The sequence below is a fragment of the Anomalospiza imberbis genome, chromosome 2 (assembly GCF_031753505.1).
Source record: "Anomalospiza imberbis isolate Cuckoo-Finch-1a 21T00152 chromosome 2, ASM3175350v1, whole genome shotgun sequence".
NCBI classification, from domain to species: domain Eukaryota; kingdom Metazoa; phylum Chordata; class Aves; order Passeriformes; family Viduidae; genus Anomalospiza; species Anomalospiza imberbis.
This window is the reverse complement of record NC_089682.1, coordinates 35,473,874-35,496,891: the sequence shown is the minus strand read 5'-3', so window position 1 is coordinate 35,496,891 and position 23,018 is coordinate 35,473,874. Positions and strand designations below refer to the sequence as shown.

The following is a 23,018-nucleotide window of genomic DNA, read 5'->3' as shown; positions in this document are numbered from 1 at the left end:
CGGCAATGTCCGTCCACCCGCCCGCCCCTCAGCGCTCGGGCGGGAACTACAGCTCCCATGGCCGCGCGGGGCGGGCGCGCCGCCATCTTGGGCCGGGCGGCGGGGCGGCCATGGCCGCGGGGCGGGCGGCGCTGGCGCTGTGGGCCATGGCGGCCGCGCTGTGCCGCCCGCAGCCCGCCCTGGCGGCAGGTGAGCGGCGGGCCGGCGGGCTGGGAGCGCGGAACGGGGTCGGCGGGCCGGGAGGGCGGCTCCCCCAGCGTCCCGCGGCGGGCGGCGGGCTGGAAGGCACGCCCGACCCGCTGCCCGTTCCCCGCCTCGCCGCCCCGCCGCTTGTTCTGCTGGCGGATGGATCGAACCCTTTGGCTTTTCCTCCCTGTGTGTTCTAGATGCCAAGTGGAAAACGATTACTGGCCAAATTAAGAAAGCTGTGGAAGCCTATGAGCCGTGTGTAAAGGAAAATTGCAGCTGCCACCAAAGGTGAGAGACTGGTTTCCTTTCGACTGCGCAGGTGTCCGGACATAGGGGGGAATACTTTCGGCAGCCCTGGTGGATTGGGATAAGCCAGGGAATATTTTGGCCCAGAGGTGTAACATCTGCAGCTATGGGACCGCCGCTGGCCACACACCTTGTTACCCTCTGCAACTGAGCACACAGTGTGTTGGCCTTTCATTTAGACCACGCAATAAACCATACACGTAGCTGGTGGCATTTCTCTTAACAACCCACTTCTGCCTTCTCACTCAGTAGGGCTGGAGGGGGCGGGGGGTCGCTGATACCTTTAATCAGCATTTTTGTTTAAAGGAGGAAAAGGAATTTAGGATCCTCCTGCCTTTAGGATTAGGATTTCAGATGCAGAAACACAGATGCCCAACTTGAAGCCTCCTATTTAAAAGTATCAGATGTGCTCACTCATTTTGGGGTTTGAGTGCTATATTGGCTTTTAAAATCAGATGAGTCATATTGGCCTACTATTTGTACGCTCTGTTTGGAGTTTTTGATATTCATTCCTCTTGAAATATTGATGAGGGAAGGTCTCTTCTAGCTGAGCTTTCTAGTCTTTCCTAAGTTCCAATCCAGATACAGCCTAAAGACATATCCTAATCTTTAAACATACACCCCACCAGCTCCTGCCCATCTTTGGGCCAAACACCTTCCGAAGTGGTTACAACCTCCAAAAATCTGCTGCAGAACATGACAGGCAGTAGTAACATGAAGTGAGGATGGCTGTGAGTGTGCCATGGCACTGCAACTCTCTTCCTGTTCTCAAGCTCATCCTGTTTGCATCCCTACCACACTGCTCATGCTGTTGTGGTCAGACTATCTGCACAATGGCAATTCCTGACATAGTTTTACTGCTCTCTATCCAATTAAGAAATAGCAGAATTGTGGAGGTTGGAGGGGACCTCTTGAGATCATCAAGTCCAGCCTCTTGAGATCGTCAAGTCCACCCCCTCTGCTCCAGTAGGATTGCCAGGACTGTCACCAGTCAGGTTTTGAAAATCAACATTAATTTGCCAAAGAAACTCTACAGCCTCTCTCTGCAACCTGTACCAGTGTTCGACCACTCACACAGTGGGATCGCTCTGACAGTGTTTTTTTAAACTGAAACATTGATGCAATGTCTACCTAAAAGGAAAGAATGTTTCTTTGGCTGTTACAATCTGACACTGTTTAACGTGCTCCAAGCAGTTAGATCGCAGGACTTTTAGACTAATTTTATGTGAGTTGCATCCTCCTTCTGTGTTTTCTTATATTCACTAGGTTTGTGCTTCCATACTGTATTCCTGGAGCTCGCTGGTGGTGTGCAGAAGTCACAGGACATGTGCTGCATAGGCTTGTCCTCCTGGGCCAGCTTTCACTCACCCAGTGTTCCTGGGTGATGGTATTTCATGCAACTAGACTGTTACCTACATTTTTAATATCTACATAGCATGACATTGTGTGAGGAATTTAGTCTTGGTGTGCCCCATTATTTTTGGAGAGCCAGAGTGCAAGGGTGAAGTGATCTGGAGGGTTTTACCCAAAACATGCCAGGGTATGTCAGGTACTTTTGTAAGAGAGTGTCTAGAGGTGTCCTGTGCTGGGCTTTGTGTTCAGGCAAACAGCACATAGGTAAAAGTGTGAAGCTTGGACCTATGAGTCTCTGAGGAACTTCTAAGTGACTTAAATTCTCCCACCAGAGCTCCTAGAAGCTACGTGGAGCTTCTTTTAGTTAGAAGCCTGTTCTGCACACTGCAGTATTTAATGCACAGTATCCTCCCTGTGGTACATAATAATGGCTGATGGTTTTGTTTCAGTGTCTGGAAGCAGGACCTGGCTCCTTTTCGAGGTGGCATTTCCAAGGAGACAATGTCAGACGTGGTGAGCCGGAAGCTTGGGACCCACTACCAAATAATTAAAAACAAACTGTATCGTGAGCAGGACTGCATGTTCCCTGCAAGGTAAGAGTTGTGCAGAGGATCTGCTCTCCCTAGCTGGGACAGAAGAGTACTTCCAACACTGCCAAGTTGGCAGTTACTGTGTACAACAATATTTCAGAGCAGGAGCCTGGAAAATAAACTATTGGGCTTATATGCATCAATAGGAAAGTGTCACTGTTGCACTACAGTGCACAAAGGGTTGATTGGTTGTGGAATCCCAGAGAAATTCAGATCAGGCCAGATTTCATAGGATGTGTTGCCTCATTGGTGTCCCTACTGCAGTGGGACTTGGAGGCTGCTGTAGGCAGTTCCCAGTTTGCGTCATGGCATGGCTTAGGCTCGCCATCCCTTCTGCCTCTGTGCAGAGGAAGGCCTGCAAGAGACTGCAGGAATCTGCCTCCTTATAGCTCTTTTGTCATGTGTCATTTCTCCACAGATGCAGTGGAGTTGAGCACTTCATTCTGGGGATCATCCACCGCCTCCCTGACATGGAAATGGTGATCAATGTGCGAGACTACCCCCAGGTTCCCAAGTGGATGAAACCCATTATCCCAGTCTTCTCCTTCAGCAAGGTATACACACCTTTAAAAGCTGAGCATTTCCAAGACGTGCATGTCCTTCTTTATCTTGGGAACATATTTTTGAGGATGGTTCTCTGCAGATTTTCTGTGCATCAAAATTACTTGCTCTTTCTTGCCCTTTGTTTCCTTCCGCTTCCAGTTTTCTGACAGACAGATTTGCAGATCAATTTGATAGGTCAGCTTTTCCCCTCATTAGCTCCTCTTCCAGGTCAAAAGTATACCTCTGCTGCAGTGTAATGATACACACCTGGGTGGGATATGTGCCAGTATTCCTCCTATTTGCTACAATACCTCTGTTAAAATTGTAGCCATAGTTTATCAGCAATATTAAGGATTTTTGATCACATAGTGGTCATACAGTAATATCATTTAATGTAAATATTTCAGTCTTTTTTATGTGGTGCCACAAATGGGTATTTTTATAATCTTGTCACCTTCTGTGGACCCTTTTCTCCTGGATTCCCTTTTCCACCTGCAAATGTGCACACATACACAGAGGTGCACACATGCATGGAGACAACCACTCTTTGCTTCTCTGTTCCCAGACTCAAGAGCCCTCCTGCATGTTTTCCAGCCTCCCACTGCTAAACCTCACTGTAGCATAGTGCCTCATCCTTTTCAACAAAATGTTCTTACACCTCAAGATTTGGCTAATCTTGCTTTGCCTTAGTGTATGCCCTGTATGCCCAAATCCTGCACTTTCATGACAAATCCTATTCTTGGCTGAAGTCCAGCAGACACTAAGATGCAAGGAGAAGCAATGAACTCTTTGGTCTTGCTAGTTCAAACCCAGCTCTGTTTCTGCTAACTTGCAGCATCTTAACTCTGAACCTAAGTCTTCAGCTCATGCAGTCTGAACCATAATATGATCCATAACTATTGCCTACTCCCCAGCAATCCTAACATTATCTCTAGATTTTCAGTACAGGCAGTAACCATGTTCGCTGCTGGATGCACCAGTAAAGCCAAGCTGTCTTGCCCCTTGACAATTGAACAACCTTAACTCTGCAACTCAGGTTGCAGGAGTTTAATCTTTGCAGCTGTGCTCATCATTCTGCCCCTGAGTGCCCTGCAAGAAACTGAGCTCTGCACTCACTGTTGTCCAGCACATGAACTGTAACCTCATCCCTATTTTAACTGAAACCCAGTGACCCAGGCACAGCTCACATTTCAGCAGCCAGTGTTAGGAAGACTTCAGGGTGCTGATCCCATGTGCTTTCTAAAGCTGAAAGCATAAAGGATTGAAGTATTGTCCTGTTCTGCGTCTCAGAAAGTTGATCATGGAGCTGTCATAGTCTCTAACCAGTGCCTGGTTGTAGCAGGACTGGGAAGGTAGAGAAGCACACACTCATTCAAGTTGGAAGGGACCACACAAGGTCACCCAGTCTAGCACCTTTGCTCAGAGTAGGAACAGCTCTGGGCTCCATCCTGCTCAGATCTGAGCATCCCTGGGGACAGGGCACTCACAGAGTTTGACCTGTTGTCAGAATGAAAACACATTTCCCACTATCTAAATGGAATTTCTCCTCTTGTAATCAAAGCCTGCTGCCACTCATTCTGGCTCTGCAATACAGAAAAGAGTGTGCCTCCTCCTGAACTCTCCCATTAGGCAGTAGGAGATGGCATTTACTTCCCCCAAGCCTCTCCTTCCTGTGCACGGACAAACCCATTCCTCAGCCCCTGTTCATAAGTCGTGTGCACTAACTTCCTAACTACCTCAGTGGCCTTGCACTCTCCAGTATCTCCAGGTGACAGATAGATGGATAATTATGTAGGAAGTTTACTACTAGGGCAAGGAAGTTGCCTATAGTCTGATTTCATGGAAGGGTTTACTCTTAAGTGCTGGTCTTCCCTCTGATAATATATGGGGACTTAAGCAACCAAACAGGAGAGAGGAACTGGAATTCTTACATGACCTGGATATTTGTTACAGTGAATTGTTAAGTGATCTCTGGGAAGTCTGGAATGAACTGAAGTGTTGGAAACCTTAATGTCAAAGTGTCTCTAAGTGCCTCTATCTCTGAGGAGGTAATAATGCCTCTTGACTTATCATCAGAAGAAAGCATTTGTAGCTACACATAGGCACAAGCCTTTAGAAAGGTGAGTTGAGCTCAGGTCTTCTGCTATTTACTAATCAACTGCATCATGGATCTCTTTTGCTGTTTTCTACATTAAAGTCCTGTGTCATCACACAGCAAGACAAAGCCTTTTAAAAATAATTGAAGCATTTCAGCATCAAGCTGTCTTCATATGAACCCTGCCCAGGGAGGTTGTGGAGTCTCCCTGTCTGGAGACCCAGAACCCACCTGGACGTGTTTCTGTGTAACCTGCTCTAGGTGACCCTGCCATGGCAGGGGGGTTGGACTGGATGATCTCCAGAGGTCCCTTCCAACCTTAATTATTCTGTGATTCTGTAAGCCCAGCAAATGGTGACTGCAAAGCTCTTTTGGACACATAATGGAGAAAGCCAACAGAGCTCCCAGAAGGAACATTTACTGGTGGGCTCAGTCAGTAAACCAAAGTAGATATTACTCTCATTCTTGCATTACTCTCCTTTTTCTCAAGACATCTGAATACAATGATATCATGTATCCTGCCTGGACATTTTGGGAAGGAGGACCAGCTGTTTGGCCAATTTACCCAACAGGTTTAGGGCGCTGGGACCTCATGAGAGAGGACCTCAGAAGGTATGTTTTGGAAATGGTTATGTATGGGGGAATGTGTCATGGAAAACAAAAATCCATCTTGCTCTGGGCCACTGTTGATGTCTGAGACCATAAGTCTGTTGGCCTGTGATCTGTCCTGCTGCCTCACATTAACTACCTACAGCCTAACTGCTGTATAGGAATTCTCCATGGAAACCTTGCATGATGTCACTGGAAGTTATAATTAGCTCCTCTGTTTGCAACCCTTTAGTAAGGAATGCAGAGGACAAACTATGCACATCCTTCATGCTGTCAGGGCCAGATTACTATCAGGTTTGGGGAGAGCAGGTTTGTCAATAAAGTAGCAGTTATCTTTTGCCTGCAGAAATCTCCCCTGACATACAGAAATATTTTTCTTTCTTTTCAACTACTTCTCTAGGAGCTGTGTTTTTTTCACTGCAGGGATGATCCAGGATGTTTGTATAAGCTACTGGAAGGCTAAAGGAAAGCCTTCTTTAGATCTGCTTTTACTTGAGTGTCATTGTGCAATAGAAAAACCTGGAATCATTCCTAGGAATCAAGAGCCACTACTGGGCTAAACAGAAGACATATCTGGCTGGGAGTCTTCCTTTTGGCTGGGAGTCTTCCTTTTGGCAGGATATTTTGATTTATTAGCAGACTAAGGGGCTACTTCCCATGGAGAGTGACAAACCAAGTGTGCAACAGTGAGTGAACACAGAAACAAAATAACAAAAACCATTCCTATGTAATTGACATCCAAATGTAAGGTTGAATCTTTCACTCTTTGAAATCTGAAGATCCACGTGATTATTCATAGCTAAAGCTTAATGTGTTGTAGTGTAATGGAGGTGCAAAGCTCATCATGGTGTTTTCACTACAAGGAGAAGCAAAGCTTGACCTGCACAGGTAGATCAGCTTGGGGGTCAGGACCTGCATGTTCCACCAGGTGCAGTAGAAAAATATGGCAGAGTTCCCCTGAGAAGTGGTGAGGCAGGTGACTGCGTGGGCAGAAAAAAAACCCCGGGTGAACAGCTATTTTGAAGGACTTGATTGGGTCTAAAATGAAAGTGATTAATAAAAACATTGAACTCTTGTGTTTTAAGTGCAAAACACTAGGTGTGTTTTTTGTTTCTTGATTGGTAGTTTTTGTTTTATAGTGGGAAATGACTGATTAGAAACTCTGTAGTCGTTTTTTCACTATCCGTATTCAGTGAACTACAGCAAAATAAAGCCACAGCACAAGAAGTGGATTAGGTAAACTTTTAATACCCTTCAAGGTTTGGTAAGGAACTGTGTGTAATACATTGTTTTGCCTGAAAGGTGTTCTGGAAAGTAGCCTATATTATGTTGCCTTAAACACAATATTTACAGGAAAACCTGTTTCATTGGACCTGGCTGAGAGTTTTTTTTATGCTATAATGAAGAAAGCGATTTCCATCAAAAATGAAGAATAGAAAAAGACATCATGCTGTGAAAGCCGATGAGAGTGTTGTTTCATGGTTATATTAAATCATTTATTGCCGTGTATAAAAATATTTTCAGATCTGCAGAAAAATGGCCATGGAAGAAAAAAATCTCTAAGGGATATTTCCGAGGATCCAGGTGAGCATTTTTTCCTGCAACAGAAGATTCTACCAAAAGGGGCTGTGACAGCTCTCTGTATGTAGAAATTTCCATGTCTCCTAGACCTAAACCCTAATTAAGAGTACCTCAGAGTGTATTTTCCAAAAGTAAGGAAAGTGAGACATGTTGTACAACATTGCACTATTATTAGTTATTCTCCACAAGAACTGCCATTTGCAACTAGTTTATTATAATCACCTAATACTGGAAACAGAAGTCGTGATGGATTTGCCACATTATTTCTTGATGACTAAAACTGTCACCTCAGGAGCCCGCTTGTTTTGTTCCGTGAAGGGAACTGCAGGTGCTTGATACAAATTTAAAGATTTAATATTGCTGTTCATACATCCTGCCAATGTGAATGCTTTATTTGCTGTGCAAGTGCTCCACACTGAATGAAAAGTATTCTGGCCTTAAGTTACCTGAGTGGTGGGAGATTAAGAGAAGATTTTTTTTGGCCTCTCTCCAGTGACAATTTGAAACAATGCTAAACCCCACACTTTGTTTCTTCCCCTTCCCCAGTAGGGAAGGATTTGGTGGCTTACTAGGTAGGCTCAGCAGGTGATGAGGAATGTCTCTCAGGTATGTCATAACCTTGTTTATCAGCAGTGTTTTAAAGTCCTGTCAGAGGGATCACTGCTGAAGATACTGAGCATCTCTTAACTCTCTCTGACTAAGGTGGGAGTCAGAGCATTTGGCACCCTTCAGGATAAAGGAAGCAGGATTTGTCCTGGGAATTGTTTAAATAATACTGTTAAATATGTAGTCAGTCAAATAATTTTGGTACCCATAACTCATTCTCTTCTGTTAAAATACCCTTGGACAGAAATACACTGTGGTACACACTTCATAGTGTTTTGGGGGCACACAGGGAGGTCAGCCTTAGAAAGAACCAGTGCCTCAAGTCCTGTAGTCTGCTGGCTGTGTTGAGTCATGGGGATTGGCAATTAGTGACAACATTTCTTTTTCAGAACAAGCCCTGAGAGAGATCCCCTCATCCTGCTGTCCCGAGAAAACCCGGAACTTGTTGATGCCGAGTACACTAAAAACCAGGCTTGGAAATCTGAAAAGGTGTGTGGGTGTTTGTCTGTCTTCTGAGTGTGAAGGCCAGAAAAGGTGGCATTGCAAGATGGCTTTGATGGGAGACAAACATCTTGTTGGAGAGTTGTGGGTGATCCTTTAGAGTGGGCGAGGTTTGTAGTTCCCTTGATGGCCGCACCTCTCTGACAGATGAAAGGAAGGAGTCTCTAGAGCCTGGTAGGCCAAACACTTTTCTTCCTTCCACGCTTGTTGTTCAAGGAAAGGAGAACACATAAGAAAATGAATCTCTGCCAATCTCCTCTCCCACAACAAGAAAATTGGCCAACCCTTCCCCTTCTGTCTCTGAGCTGCCTCTCTGGTGTTGTCAGTCTTCAAGTCTTTTTCTGTTTTCTCCATGTCTGATCCCATTGTGGATAACTTTCTGATAACTGTTGCTGATAACTTTTTAGTTTCGTACTTAGTCTACAGTCCAGCTCTCTCCAGACAGTCTTGGCTAATCCAGTTACACTTGGCTTCACACAGTCCATTGTCCCAAGCTGTTTTCCACTCTGTAGCTGCCAGCAAAACATTATCATTTAATGTTTTTGTGCTGGCATTCACTTACAGGCAGTGTGTAATTTACTGAGCTTTTTTTCATGTTTGAAGGGCTGGGAATTCTTTATAATCCTTCTAACAGCCCACCAGAAAAGGTTTTCTCAGAAGTGGGAATAGAAGGTTTTGACACATCACCTTTGTTTCTAACTGAGAAGGAAAACAAGTTAAATCATCATTTGAAGCTTACTGTTTTGTTTTGGTTTTAAATTCTCTTTATTTTAAGGATACCTTAGGAAAGCCTCCTGCAAAGGAAATTCCACTGGTTGATCACTGCAAATACAAGTAAGAGTTTTGATTAGTAAAGCTGTTCAAGGGCTGTGGGTTAGTCTTTCCTTGCATGGTGTAGGGTCTCATTTTATTTTAAGGTCTAATTCAACAACCAGCTTCATGTAGATATGAAAGCTTGTGAGCAGATATAAGACAGTTGAAAATTTGGGAGCTTAGCATAAGAAGTGCTGCCACTGGGTGTATGTAGTAAAAGAGAGAACCTGAAATATGATTGAGCAGACCTAGTATTAATTCATATGTGGTTATGATTTACAAAGGTTTTTATTCTTTAACTACTTAATGAGGGCTTTTTAGTGTAACACTCTCACAGGTTTCTATGTACAATATAAACTCTTAGTGTGTATGCACTTGTGTGTAAGATGTTTTGCTTTTTCTTCTGCTAGTTGTCATTCTGCCAGCCAGAATCTGCTGATATAAGAGCTCAGTCATTTGGCTGAATCTGTGTTTTTGTACAAATGTGATTGACTTGTCTCATTTTGTATTTCACTAGACTGTGGCACAGATTTCTCCCTTCTGTTACATATACACTGCCCAACTCTGATGCTCCCTAGCCCATCATATGGTGTAGGCAGAGACCTTCTCACACACTTTTGTTGTAGCTCAGGCTCGTAGGGTCAACAGGAACTTTTGTCTGCTCCTTTCAGTGTAGGTGTTACAGCAGGCTGGCTTGGCTGAGGTCATGGATGGTTGGAGCTGTGTCTGGAATTGGGCAAAGGTATCTGCTTGCTTCCAGAACATCATTCTTGTTGCATCTCTACATGTATTTGTTGAGTTCCTAATACAGTGAGCTCCTCGTCCCTGCCTTGAGATCCTAGGTAGTACAAAGGATGCAAAGTAATCTCAGATTTACTCCTTGCTATTTACTGCTGTAATTCCCATCTTGCCCTAAATATATATAATATATAAGCTACACCCAAAAAAGCTTAATTAAAGGAAGAACTCTCTTCCCCCAGCTCAAAATGTTTAACTTCAAAGTTCTGGGGAGGTTTACCCGTAGGAAAAACAGCTTTCCATATAATAGGAGAAATGTGGGTTTGATAAAGAAAACAAGTAAGCAAACAAACATCCTTATGAGATACAGTTTGCTAAGAGAAATACCCCCTTGCCACAGTCAAGCCCACTTTTCTAACTTGGCAGAAAATACTGAAAACAAAATTGTGGATTCTTTGTTATCTGCAAAGTCCATCTGTTGTGTGCTGGCCCATTTAACCTCCTAGGGTTGCATTCCCAAGTTAATATGAAACAATTACATTCAGATTAAAGCAGAATCCCAGAGGAAAAAATAACCTGAGATAGATGTGGCAGAGCACAATGATGAACAGAAAAGCTTCACTGCAAGGCAAGAGAGAATTGGAAAAAATTTCCTTGTGGTTGACAAAGCCTCTGGGTGACCCCATAGGGTCACGGAATCCATATTTTGACCTTCCATGCTTCGCTGGCAATTGTCCACAAGGCCTCGTTGGTTTGTCACAGGCAGGTGCCCTTATCAGAGGTAAAGCCTCACACCTTGAATTTCTCACTGAGTTTTGACAACAGAAACTCACCCAGCACACCCTTAACTTCAGCTCACCTTTCCTGTGAGCAGCTTCAAATAAATGCCTTTCCTCTGTTTTAGTGACTGGTGTGCTGCTCAGCTGCTGCCTGTCAGGGAGGGTTCATTGCTGCTTGGAGACCAGCATACCTTAGTGCATTTCCTCACACAAGATGTGTCATCAGGTCCCTCTCTTTGCTCTTCCTTTTAAAGGTACCTGTTTAATTTCCGGGGAGTGGCGGCCAGTTTCCGCTTGAAGCACCTTTTCCTGTGCGGCTCACTCGTCTTTCATGTCGGAGAGGAGTGGTTGGAGTTCTTCTATCCCCAGCTGAAGCCTTGGGTCCACTACATCCCGGTGCGGTCAGACCTCTCTGACGTCAGGTGTGGGGCCTGAGGCCACTCCATGGAGCATTCCATACCATGGGGAAGCCTTTGGGAAGGTGGGATGGTTTGTGTTAGGCCACGAAGTGCTTCCACTCTGAGGCATCAGGCAAAGATTCTTGGAGGTCATGGTCTTTTCTCTTCATCACTACCCCCAGAGAATCCTTTGCTGATATTAGCTGGGGAGTACAGTCTCACTGGAGTAAGTCTTTCGCTCTCACTGAAATCAGCAGGCACTAGACACTTACATTTGCAAGTGGGCAGCAGAGATAAGGGGGACGAAGAACTAATCAGTGGGCCAAAAATATGTTAGCTCCCAGATTTCAGGATGTTGTCCAGAACTGATGTGAAACAATCAAGAAGAGAAGTTGCTTCTGTGCTCTGAGGTGAGCAGCACCTTCACTCACCTGTAGACTCTTAACCTCACCCTCTCCAACAATTTAGCTAAGGGGTGATGTTCTCCACTGAGCCAGTTGTTTCATTTGTTTTTTTGTGTGTGTCTTCATTTTAGGGAGCTCTTGCAGTTTGTAAAGGAAAATGATGCCGTAGCACAAGAAATTTCAGAGAGGTAAGCAGTATGTCCTTCCTGGCTATTAGGCAGTCTTCTTCCAAAACATTGTCTTACTCTGCTTTTGAAGGGGTTGCCCATCAAAGACAACCCAGTATTAGCAGGGTGCAGTATAACTGATCTTCTGCAATAACAGCAGGAGGGCTGGAGCAGTGATAGCAAGCAGAGGGAAGCAGAGAGCAGGATGCTGTGCTTAGCTCTTTGGTTCACATGTGACCCATGTCAGGAACCCCATGGAAAGCTGGCAGAGCTTGGGAGCTTTCGTCTCAGTATGAGACAAGCTGGCTCCTGGGAGCTGTGTCGGCACTGTAAACGTTATCTGGCTGGTCCGAAGCAGCATGCATCTGTGCTGCTCTAGCTGCATGTGATAAGTGAAATCTGATATTTATTATCCCAGCAAATACCGTCCTGAGGATAGCAAAAGCACTGCAGCCATCAGAGCTGTGAGCATGAATGAAAATTGTAAAATTAAAACAGACAGTATAGAGCAGTGTGTGTTGTTTCTCATTTGAAACAAGGAAGTGTGAAAGTTGATATACATCCAAACCAAAACTAATGACTCTTGTAGGAACTGGAAAACAGTCCTGACTGTGACTTGTGTGTCTCTAGGGGACGTCAGTTCATCACTGAGCACTTGGAGATGGAGGACATCTCTTGCTACTGGGAGCATCTGCTGTCTGAATATTCCCAAAACTTGACTTACAAAGTGAAAAGGAGGAAGAGCTACAGCGAGATCACTTCTGGACAGCTGAAAACAGAACTGTAGAGACGTTTCTCTTTTTCTCTTTGGCTCAAACTGATCACTATGGAAATCTGAAGATCAGTATTAACTTATTTCTTCCTCTCTCAGACTTACCTTTCACAATAGAACTACAGAGAACATCAGTAGGCTGACTTGATCATTGCTTCCAGGCACTGGGACCTGGTTATAGTGTCACCACAAGGATGTTAAGCAGCATATTGGATTAAGGCTATTTAATGGGGTAGTCAGTCATGCCTAGAGGAGGGATGTTAGCATTTAGGACTTAGTTAGTACCTGTCTCAAAATGATCCTAAATCCCATTCAGTCGATGAGAAGCCCTACTGGACTTTTTACTAAAGGTCATGGCAAAGGACACAGACTGTGAGCTGCACTCAGCTAGTAAATACTTGCCCCTTTGTTTGGCAAATGTTTTCTCAGCTGGGTGATAGCACTAGGGGTATTACGTGTTCCCTGACAGAAGCAGGTACTGGGATTTGGGGGTATATACCTTTCTGGATAGCTTAGAGTTTATCTTTATGTCAGGTTTTAGAGGTTGATGGTAAGGTTTTGACATGCCCTTGGAGGATAACTGATCCTTGCAGAGTTACCCTACCTACCTCATAGGGGATCAGCATATGGTGGTGATGGGGCCATTATCAGTGCTTGGCAACTGAGACAGAGATTCATCCTCCAGCAGATGAGCTGGGTGCCTGCACAGCCCTGCACAACAGAGCCCCTGTTAATGATGTCTCACCAGCTGCCTGGCCAGACATGCTGGCATGTCATCCTTACGAACCCAGAGAAAGTATTCACAGAGCTAGATTCAGCACTTCCTTTTTCCAAAAGTGCGTAGTCTGCTCTGATTCCCTTCTGTAATCTTTCTAGGATTATTTTGAGGATTTTTTGGTTTTGTTTTTGGGTTTTTTTGGTTTTTTTTTTTTTTTTGAGACTTATACATCTGCTCACTTCAGGACTTGCTTTTCTTCCCCACAGCTGTGCCACTTCTTTTTTCATCTGCTTTAGCCTGGTTGAGGGAATGTCTTCAGTCACTCAGTCACACATTCTGCTCACATTACCCATTTTGAGTTGGTCACAGGCTGCTTGTCCTCACTGTGTTTGTGCCCACCACAGCCTCTTGACTAAGAAGGACTGCAATTCCTGAAATGCTCTGTGCCCCCTAAGGTGAGAGGCAGCAGCATCTTCTCTGGCACCCAGACAGAAAGAGTGTGGGGTGGCAGGAGGGACACAGGAGCCTCCCAGGGGAGCCTCCTTGTTGGTAAAGCAGCCTCAAGGCTGAGAGAGCAGCACATTATAATGGAAGAGAATGATAGCAGCAGCTTTCAGGCCGTCTGCAGTCAGTGTGTATCAGGGAAGAAGGAAATTGCATGGAACAATAACATTTAAGTGCATGTGTGCCCTCGCAGAGGCCTTGCAGCCCTGGTACAGGGACACAGCAGCTGGCCTTATTGATCTAGTGCTGGTTGCTGGGGCAGTGTGTTGGTTTTGGGACCAGCGCTGGGGTTATCCCATCCAGCAAAGGAAACAGAATGGGGCATTAAAAGAACCTGGTTTCCCAGGAAAACTGTGCCAGAGTGGAAAGGGTTTTCTGGTTTTCTGTTTTTAGCCAACGGAGAGACAGCACTCCAAGAAACTGAACAGCTCTGTATGATATTTTAAAACCATTTGTAATGAAGGGCTTTTTGGAATAAAACAAAAAATAATGAAGTTTTGCTGGATGCATGTTTCTTCACCAGAAGAGTAATAAGAGGTCTGCAGACCCCCACCTTTTCCACACATAGATCTTGCGATGAGACTTGATTGTTGCAGCTTAGGGTGGCCCTTGGCCAAAGTGATGATTCTTCAGGAGTGGGGGAAAAATCCCGGGAATTGAAGTCCCATGGGTTAAAATATGCACAGGCTCGGTGGCAAGGCCCAGACACCTCCCCTGGTGGGGAGCTTTCACTGCTTTGGTGACAGGAGGAATTCACAACAGAGGGAGTTGTTTTAGGGAAGGCAACGAGCCCCACGAGAGGCACCATCTCGCCGCGCAGGATTTGCCTCTTACCGGCTTCAAAGCCCGGGGGCTGCTCCCCCTCTGTCCTATGCATCACAGCCCCCAAAACTCAGCTCCTCTCTCGCGGGGGAACAAACCCGGCCCTGCACAAACGGGCAAATATTTGGAGTAATTAGTCAGTAATTAACGCAGAGCCGAGCCGGGCCGAGCGGCTCCGCTCCGCTCCGCGCCGTGCCCCTCCGGGGCGCAGGGGGCGCTGTGGCGCCCGCGCGGTGCCGCCGCTGCCGCGGGCTCGGCCATGGCGGAGCTCCCCGGTGCTCAGGCGGGCTTCGGCCGCCCCGCGCCGCTGCCGCAGACGGGCTGGGAGCGGCTCCGCGAGCTCTGGCGGCGAGAGTGAGCGCCGGGCCGGGCTCGGGTGGGACGGGGTGGGATGGGCCGGGCGGGGCTGGGTCGTGGCGGTCCCGCCGTGCCGACCCCGCGCCCATCGCTGCCCTTGCCTTGCAGCGAGCAGCAGCAGTTCCCGGAGGAGACGGTGAATATCGCCAAGTCGGCGTTCACGGCGGGCGTGGTGGGCTGGCTGTACGGGGGGCTGCCCGCCTTCGTCAGCGCCCGCAAGGCCTTCGTGGAGAGCAGCCACGGCGAGATGTTCCAGAGCCGCGCCGAAGCCGTGGTACGGGCCCCGGGGGCAGCGCGGGGCAGCGCCCGCCGCCGGGGCCCGCGGCGGCCCCGGGAGGCCTCGGCCCTGGGCAGGCGCCGGCCGTGGAAGTTGCCCTTGGAGGCGCGGATCGGGGTGGCACCGGAGCCCGAAGGAGGCCGGGTGGCCTCGTGTTGGTGGGACGCGTGTGTTTGCCCGGTTGTGGGACAAAAAGTTTGCGGGGAGTGTTTAAGTGCGTGCCGGTCAGCTGCTGCGGGAATTAGCGGTTCCCCGTTACCCAAACTGCGCGCGGTCAGCTTCACAAAGGTGTCCTTCGTTACAGGGAACGTTGGTAACAAAGTTTACCGTTCTCTTAAGTGACTAATTAACATATCTCGAAAAGGCTTTCTGCTTTTAAGTTTTAGTGTGCTGACAGGAGACTTCATAGTATCAAACTGGGATTGTACTCTTGTCTTATTAATGCGAGTCGTTTTTAGACCATTTAAAATTCTTTTAGAACAACAGCACAACAAAGAACATTTGTGACATTTTATAGATGTATTTGAACTTCTAGGTGTTTGTTATTCAATTAAAGTGTTGGTTACGTGGATTATGAGGAAGAAAACCCCTTTAAAAATCTGCCTGATGTAAATTTTGTATTACTTACCAGTAGATTTGGCCTCTGATGTGGTGACCTGCAAATTACCACTGCCTGGCTTCATTCTTGTGACTGTGGTATATCTGAACCCAGGCTAAGCACCTACACCACAAACACTGGAAGAGAAAATTTATTTACTTTCATGGTATTAACTGCAACATTTTTAATTTTTGTGAAGCCTCTGTTTACCACTTATTTTAAAAAACCTCTTCTTTTCAAACTTTTAAGTGCCAGTGTTAAACTGCAGAGCTTGATGGTATCTTAACATTTCAGGCAGATGGTTATTATTTACTTACTATTATTTATTGATGATTATTATTTATTAATACTTATGAACTCATAATAATGAGGTAGTTTCTAGTTTTCCTCCCTTCTCCTCTACTGCTTTCCTGTCCTGTCCTCGACAAGCCCTCCCAGTCCACCCAGATGTGTTTCAGCCGCAGGATTAGAAGGACCAGTTGACATTCCAAACTGGAACTGATTCTTGGTTTTCCCGTTGGTGGCTGGGAGCAGCTTTTCCTCCAGAGGTGGCTGGCTTGGTCAGAGTTGGGGTACCAGTCGCAAGGGACATGAGTCTGCTGACCTGGCCTGCTGGGTGCTGGCAGGAGGAGGGGGCTGTGAGCTGTGACATGTCCTGTCTGTCCCCTCAGCAATCTGCACACCGCGCTGGTCTCCGGAGCTTCATCCGCTACGGCTGGCGCTGGAGCTGGAGGGTCGCGGCTTTCACCACTGTGTTCAAGTAAGTGCTCCCTGATGGCAGGGGCAGCAGAGCTGCCCTGTGCTGGTGCTTGTCCTTGCCAGCAGTGCCCACAGCTCTGGCCATTGATTGAGGCTCCTGGTGTTGCCTTGACCTGAGTCTGGGTGATCAGGCAGGAGCATCAAGAGGGTTTAACCTTCTAGAATTGCCCCAGAATTCTCATCTTCTAATGAATCAGCACAAACCCTAAATGTGGAAAAGCCCTGTTTGTACATCTGTTACTGAGCTGAATACTGTTCTTTCTTGACAGCTGCTTTCTGCTTTTCCTTCATCTCTTTTTGTGCTTTTTCTCTGAGGAAGTGTTAAAGTGTGTTGGCAGTTTTTGGAAGTGCTTTCTAACCCACACTGATTTTTGTCCTTTCTGCTATGTCTCATTACTCCTGGTTTGTATACACTGGTGGTACTCACAATTGTCACTACTCCTACTTTGTATACACTGGTGTTACTCACAATTCTCTGTTCTTGTCCTCAGACGCTTGCAGGGGATTGTCTTGTTCTTGAGCAGTTGCTGAATATCAGACCTACCACTTCCATGTACCTGTTCAGGCCTTCAGATTTTTCCTACATACACAAAACCAGTGCAGACAGTGTTCTGCTTCCCTGATTTTCTTTCTTGGGTGGTTCAGTGCATTTCTGGCAATAGAACGTCATACTAAGCATGCAAATGTCTTCTGAGCAAAGCCCTATTAAACTAGAAAAATCTCCTTCCCTGTTGTTCAGACTGCTAAATTTGTAAATTTAAACCTGCATTGACTCTCTCTGCAGATACGTTCTGTTTGAGTTCTTTTGCTTTTAAGATCCCACAATTTTGACTGGCATTATTTTATATTTCTGTCTCCCTAATTTTTTTGTTCCTTTCTGAACTTCTTCCTCACTGTCTCTTGGTGTCTGTGTGTCCTTTTAGTTCAATACCTGTTTTTAGGCTTACTTAGCGCGTGCTGTTTGCTTTCTCTCCTGGAGCTTTTGATTTCTTTGGGTTTTTCTGGATTTCTTTGGGTTTGACATGTAACCTCGTCGTCTTCCACCAGGTGTCTCCCCTGCAGTCAGATCAGCCCCTTTTTCACCAGCCCTTTGGAAAAGGTTCTGAACAAAGTTATTTTGCTGCTCAACATCGTTTCTGTAAAATCCAAGTTGAAAATTCCATCCTGCAGTTGTGAAAGCTTTAGGTTTCACAATTAAAACCCAAATTGTTTGGGTTTTTCTGTGTTGGGAAGGAGAGGAGGATTGCTGTTGGCTTGTCAATGTCATGCAGGAGGCTGGGGAGTATGGGCTGCTGAACTGAGAACAGAGTGTTTTGGGGCTTAGCTGATGTTTAGGAGGAGTTGGTTTACCTACCCCAGAGGGAAATCTGATGCCACAAGAGTAGGTGACCCTGCTGATGTCATGAGTGTGACTTAGGCTGTTGTACTGGGGACTGTTCACAAGGCAGGATCTTACTGACACATGGATCAGCTTCTGCGGTAAATGTCCTACATCAGGACTGGCTGACGGATGGGACCTTTTCATTGCTCAAATTCTTTTCTCCTTGACTGTATTACATGTTCCTAGGCACTAGAACAGGTAGTTCAGAGAAGCTGTGGATGCCCCATCCCTGGAGGTATTCAAGGCCAGGCTGAATGGAGCTCTGAGCAACATGGTCCAGTGGAAGGTGCCCCTGCCTGCAGTGAGGGCTTGGAACTGGATGATCTTTAACATCACTTCCAACCTAAACCATTCTGATTCTTTGATTCTATATGATAGGAAAGAAAAATCTTCGATTAAAAAAAAAGAAAGAGTATCTCAGATGCAGTTCAGGAACTCTGGTATTCCCTGGCCTGTGTCTGTGCAGCTGCCCGCAGTAAAGTCACAGAAGTCATGGCTGGAGTGTGTGTGCTCTGAACAGATGGGCAACCAGGCAGTTAGAGGCAACCTGAGGGCTGGCTTAATGAAATCCAGCTTTATTTCAGGCTGTGTTTTGCTACCTCTTTTTTTCCATGTGCAACTGCTGACTTCTGTGCCTTGCCTTTGCAGCGTGATGAGCACGGGCCTGTCTGCGTACCGCGATAAAACCACCATCAGTAATTTTGCTGCAGCAGGAGGTAAGAGTGCTGTAACCTTGTGTGCTTCTGTTTGTTAGCAAGGGTTGTAGCAGGAAAGCATAAGCAAGTATCCACATCCCTTGGGATTGAGCAGCTTCTTTGTTCCTGGGTTTTGCTTCTTGTTCCACTGACTTTGCTCCATTGTTTGCCTGCTGCATGCCTTTATTTGTAACAGAGATTTGTAACAGAGATGCGCTGCTGAAACCATTGGGGAGTTTTGTGGTTATTAGTTCATCTTCAAGATACTTGCTGGAGTATTTTGGGTGAAAAATGCTTCTGTGGGGTAAAGGCAACACTTGGTGCATGACCTGTTCTCATAAGCACCTATTTAACAGGGAAAACATTTTTTATTTCCACTCTTGGTAACAATTTAGCACACTGTTTTTAGGCTGCCCTTTTTATGCTATGTTTTGCATGCCCACTTTTGGCAACAAGTCTCTGGGTAAGTGATCTGCTTGTTCAGTTTTACAGGCTTTATTGCCCTTACAGTTGGATACTTTTTACTGATCCTTTCTGCCTTACATGGAAGCTACTATTATTAGCTGTTGTTGAACAGAAAAAAGGGTGAGGGAGATCAAGCTCCAGCCTAGAGAGAGCTTGGTTTTACTTTCATGGATACATCTATGATACAGGAAAAACTTGGGCAGTTTTTCTGAAGCAGAAGGAACTTGGTGCAGTGTTTCAGTGCAGAGACCATGGTGACTGTGTGGTGAAGGTCTGTCTCACTGGCCATGGCACTTGGTTTCTGCTCTGTTAAAAACAAATGTCAGCTCATGGAGAAGAGAAATGCAACAAAGCAACTTCCTATGTTGGTGTGAGATGTCTGTGGCAGGGCTGTTTCTAGTTTCAGTGGGTTTGCTCTTTTTTTAGCCTTCACAGGAGCCCTGTTCAGAATGCACTTGGGCCTGCAGGGCCTGGTGGGCGGCATCATGTTTGGAACGGCATTTGGGTGAGTTGTGACTGCTGCACACACCGAGCCTGGAATCACAGGTGGGGCTACAGGAGCTTCCCTTCCTCTCTTGCCTTGAGGGATTTTCTGTATCCTTCATGATGATCACTTTTCTTCCAACCTTTAAACTTGTTTTTTTCTTTTCTTCTTTGTTTCTTGTTTTGTGTTTTGCTGCTGTCTCAGTAGTGAGAGCTCAGTGCTTTCAGTAGACCATCTTATTTGCTGCTGTCTCACAAGGGAATCTGAGGATCCTACCTGAAAAAGAGAATGAGCTTTATTTGTGCTGCTTGGCACCATCAGGATGGTGTCAGCTGTGAGCATGCCTGGAAGCAGCCTAGGGAGCTTTACCAGTGAAAACACAAGTACTTCCAGAATTGGATGGAAGCTGAGCAGGGGTGTCACTGTCTGAGATATGGTTTAGGTGGGGTTTCTATGGGGTCTTCATTAGGCACCATAAATCCTTCCAGTCCTTTGTCCCGTGTGGGCCTGTCAATAAGTAAATTTAAAATATGTTATCACTGGGGCTCCAGTGAGTCACAGCTGAAGAGAGGCTGTGGTTGGTGGGTAACAGTAGAACAGGAATACCTTAGTCTGTGGTGTGATGTGAGTTTTGGGCCCCTGTATGTTCCTTTTGCTGATGCCAGTAAGTTATTACTGTTGTGTGTGCCCTGGGTGACTGGTGACTTCTCTGCTTCCTCCTTCAGGGTTCCTGCAGGAGGCCTCCTAATGGCCATGTATGGCTTGGCTGGTGAGACCTTGCAGGAGAAGAGGAGTCGTGAGCGCAGGGAGCTGTACGAACAGAAGCTGGCAGAGTGGTGAGGAACAGCTCTGTCCCTTCCAGTCATGGACTAGGAGGGTGTCTGGGCCTGTGGGTTCAAACATTTAGAGAAACCATGACACACTAGGTTTTCTAAAGCTCAGTTCTTCTCTTGGTTGTTGGTGTTGTTCACATACCAGTCTTAGAAATGCTGATTTAGTCTTCCCAGTCTTTCCTTCATTGCTGCCTTCTTTCCATCCCTATTAAAGACAGCAAAGAAGGAGGATAGCTGGAGGCTTGTGAGAAAAAAGGCCATGACACTGGTCATGTGAATTACTGAAACTTACTCACTAGTTCTAGAAGAAATTTTCAAGAACTTGGATTCTGCAGTCATGTCTCTGTTAGGAGAATACAGGCATAAAATTGCTTTGCACTCTCTCTTCTCTCCTTAGGCAATCCAGGCTCAGTATGACTGAAATCTTAGGCCAAGCAGAAAGCAATGCCCAGGGAAGACCAGAGATGGAGAGAACAAGAGAACTGAAGAGCTACTGAGTCTTCCCCAGATCTCTGTGTTGTAAGAAGCTACGTAGCATTTTGATCCTGCTTGTAAAAGCCTTCAGTTGAGGGATCATGGAAGTTGTCCGTGAATGCCGCGAAAACGTGTTTTGCTGAAAACATTGTTCAGGGGTGGATATCACTGCACAAAGAGCTTGGAAGGGCCAAACCTGTTCCACCTTCTCAGGTGGAAATACAGACTTTACAGACCAGGAAGTGTCATGTAGCTTTGGGAGGAAGTGAGGGTTCCAGAGCCTCATCTAGAACCCATTTCACTGCTGAAAATGTCCAAACCACCTGTGAATGGTTTGTGTGCTAAAGGTGCCCTGAATCCAAAAGTTAATTATGCCCTGGTGAAAGCTGCTCTTCAGACAGTGCCTGAAGAACTTGCTGATGGTGGTTTCTTACTTGGCTGCTACAGTACTTGGGGTATTTTGCAGTCAGTGTGGAAGAAGGGTGGAGGAGCTGGGAAATACATGGAAATACCCTGAAAAGGGCATGTTTTGGGTTCTTCAATAGAGGCCTGAGGGTGCCACAGAAAACGACTTATTTCTGGTGGTGATGGTGGAAGCCTTGGTGCTGTGGACAGTTTTAACAATAAGAAGGCCTCTAATTTCTTTTGCAAGTTGGAAATCAGGGGATGACTTTTGGGGGAAATGTAGTTCAAGACACTCAATAAAGCCATCCAGCAGTGGTGACTGTGTCCATAAGCTCTTTATGCCAGTACAGCTGGTACTTTATGCTCCTACAGTGTTGGTACTAGAGAAGCATCCTGGAGTGGTATTCCTTGAGAAGAGCTCGAAGATCCCACCAGACATTCCTGTACCCAGGCAGTAACAAAGGCAAGAGCCACGAGAGTGCCAGCTCTATTATTTTGTTCCAGAGATGAATTGTTCAGTCAGAGCTGATACCTGTGGGTGGTGCTGGAGTTACTGTAAAATGGTCTGTACTTAGAAGGGTGATGTGGCCCATCACTGTTCCCCCAAAGCAGGAGCTCAGAATTCCTGTTCCCTTTCTTTGTTCTACTACTAAAAGGAATTGCATCCAGGCAGGATTTTTGGGTGTTCTTCTCATAAGAAAATAATCTGTTCTGGTTGAATGCTTTTCCACATAATTAGTGTTGATTGAAATATGAACAGTCAATCCCACAGAGTGTATTCCACCCACCCAAAGCAGATTTTGGCACAGTTTGCTTTCAAGAAGGTGTTGTGTTTTCTTACTCCTGAAGTGAGCATTTAATTTTCTAAACACTCCAGTGTAGCTCATTTTTTCCATTGAAGAAATGTGTATTTCAGGGTTGTCATCAACCAGCTCTGATTTTCCTTTTCTTTGTGTAAGTGAAGGATCTGCATAAGCAGAGGTATGGATATATCTTTCTCTCTTCCTGTTTTAAGCTGTATGTGTTGGTGACAGCAATGGAGCTGTCCTTTGCACCCTCCAAAAAAAGAAAAGAGGCCTTTTTCTAAGTCAGATTTTTGCCATCGTGCATATACAGCAATGTCTTATCTTCATCTTTTTTATCTTCTTTCTTCTTGCTATTACATCCCCACCCAATATCCCGCACTTTTATCTGTACAGCAGCTCTGATGACATTTAGCTGTGTCATTCATTGCTCTCTCTATTCCTGTTTGGTGGTATTTGATGTGATGCCTACAGAATACTAATTTTCCTGTGCCTGACCATTGATGCAGGGATGTTCTTCCATGAGAGGGAAGGCTGAGCCAAGGTGTTGCAGTTGTGTGGATTTTTTCTCTGTGTAAGGGAGGGCTGCTACCCGTTCTTAAGGGGAAGCAGAGACTTCCAGCTACACTCAAGATTAGCAGCCATTTGTTTCTCAGTTTTCTGCTGAATTTAGTTTCCTGCACTTCCTTATTTCTTAGGCTCCCGAATGGGGAGTGAAGAATTGGTTCAGAGTTTGTTTCTTTCATACCTGTAAAGGATTCTTCGCATCCTCACTCCCTCCACCCCCAGCAAAAGCACAGCATTATTGACCCTCCACTTTCAGAGTAGGTAACCCAAGTAGCAAGGGCACAGTGACAACACCTTATGCTGGGTTTTGCTTTTGCAGCGAACCTCCTGTTTGGAGGGAGAAGGATGATCTGTGGCTACACTGCTCAGCTAACCCCTGGCAAACTGAGATATGTGAGGGGTGTGGAAGTCACAAGTTGTTACCTGAGTGTC

At 45.9% G+C, this 23,018-nt stretch overlaps 2 protein-coding genes across 4 annotated transcripts; both read left to right on the top strand.

The window, feature by feature from the left end:
* Window positions 1-73: 73 nt before the first annotated feature.
* Window positions 74-14,160, top strand: POGLUT1 (protein O-glucosyltransferase 1). 3 transcript variants are annotated; one of them, XR_010996098.1, is made up of 12 exons: window positions 74-189; window positions 387-477; window positions 2,298-2,441; window positions 2,857-2,992; window positions 5,567-5,688; window positions 7,210-7,269; window positions 8,262-8,361; window positions 9,149-9,207; window positions 10,958-11,125; window positions 11,637-11,693; window positions 12,303-13,549; window positions 13,688-14,160. XR_010996098.1 is itself a non-coding variant. In XM_068180551.1 (11 exons), exons 1-11 carry the CDS (start codon window positions 111-113, stop codon window positions 12,457-12,459), a joined length of 1,173 nt encoding a protein of 390 aa, XP_068036652.1. In that variant the 5' UTR covers window positions 74-110; the 3' UTR covers window positions 12,460-14,160. The 3 variants fall into 3 exon arrangements, 1 of the variants encoding a protein (XP_068036652.1); XR_010996099.1 differs by lacking the exon at window positions 13,688-14,160 and adding an exon at window positions 11,356-11,511 and having other exon boundaries at window positions 12,303-12,385; XM_068180551.1 differs by having other exon boundaries at window positions 12,303-14,160.
* A 562-nt stretch (window positions 14,161-14,722) lies between these two features.
* Window positions 14,723-21,532, top strand: TIMMDC1 (translocase of inner mitochondrial membrane domain containing 1). The gene is made up of 7 exons (XM_068180571.1): window positions 14,723-14,842; window positions 14,954-15,119; window positions 16,392-16,480; window positions 18,509-18,576; window positions 19,447-19,525; window positions 20,230-20,340; window positions 20,735-21,532. The coding sequence occupies exons 1-7, from the start codon at window positions 14,748-14,750 to the stop codon at window positions 20,832-20,834; spliced, it is 708 nt and encodes a 235-aa protein (XP_068036672.1). The 5' UTR covers window positions 14,723-14,747; the 3' UTR covers window positions 20,835-21,532.
* Window positions 21,533-23,018: the final 1,486 nt, after the last annotated feature.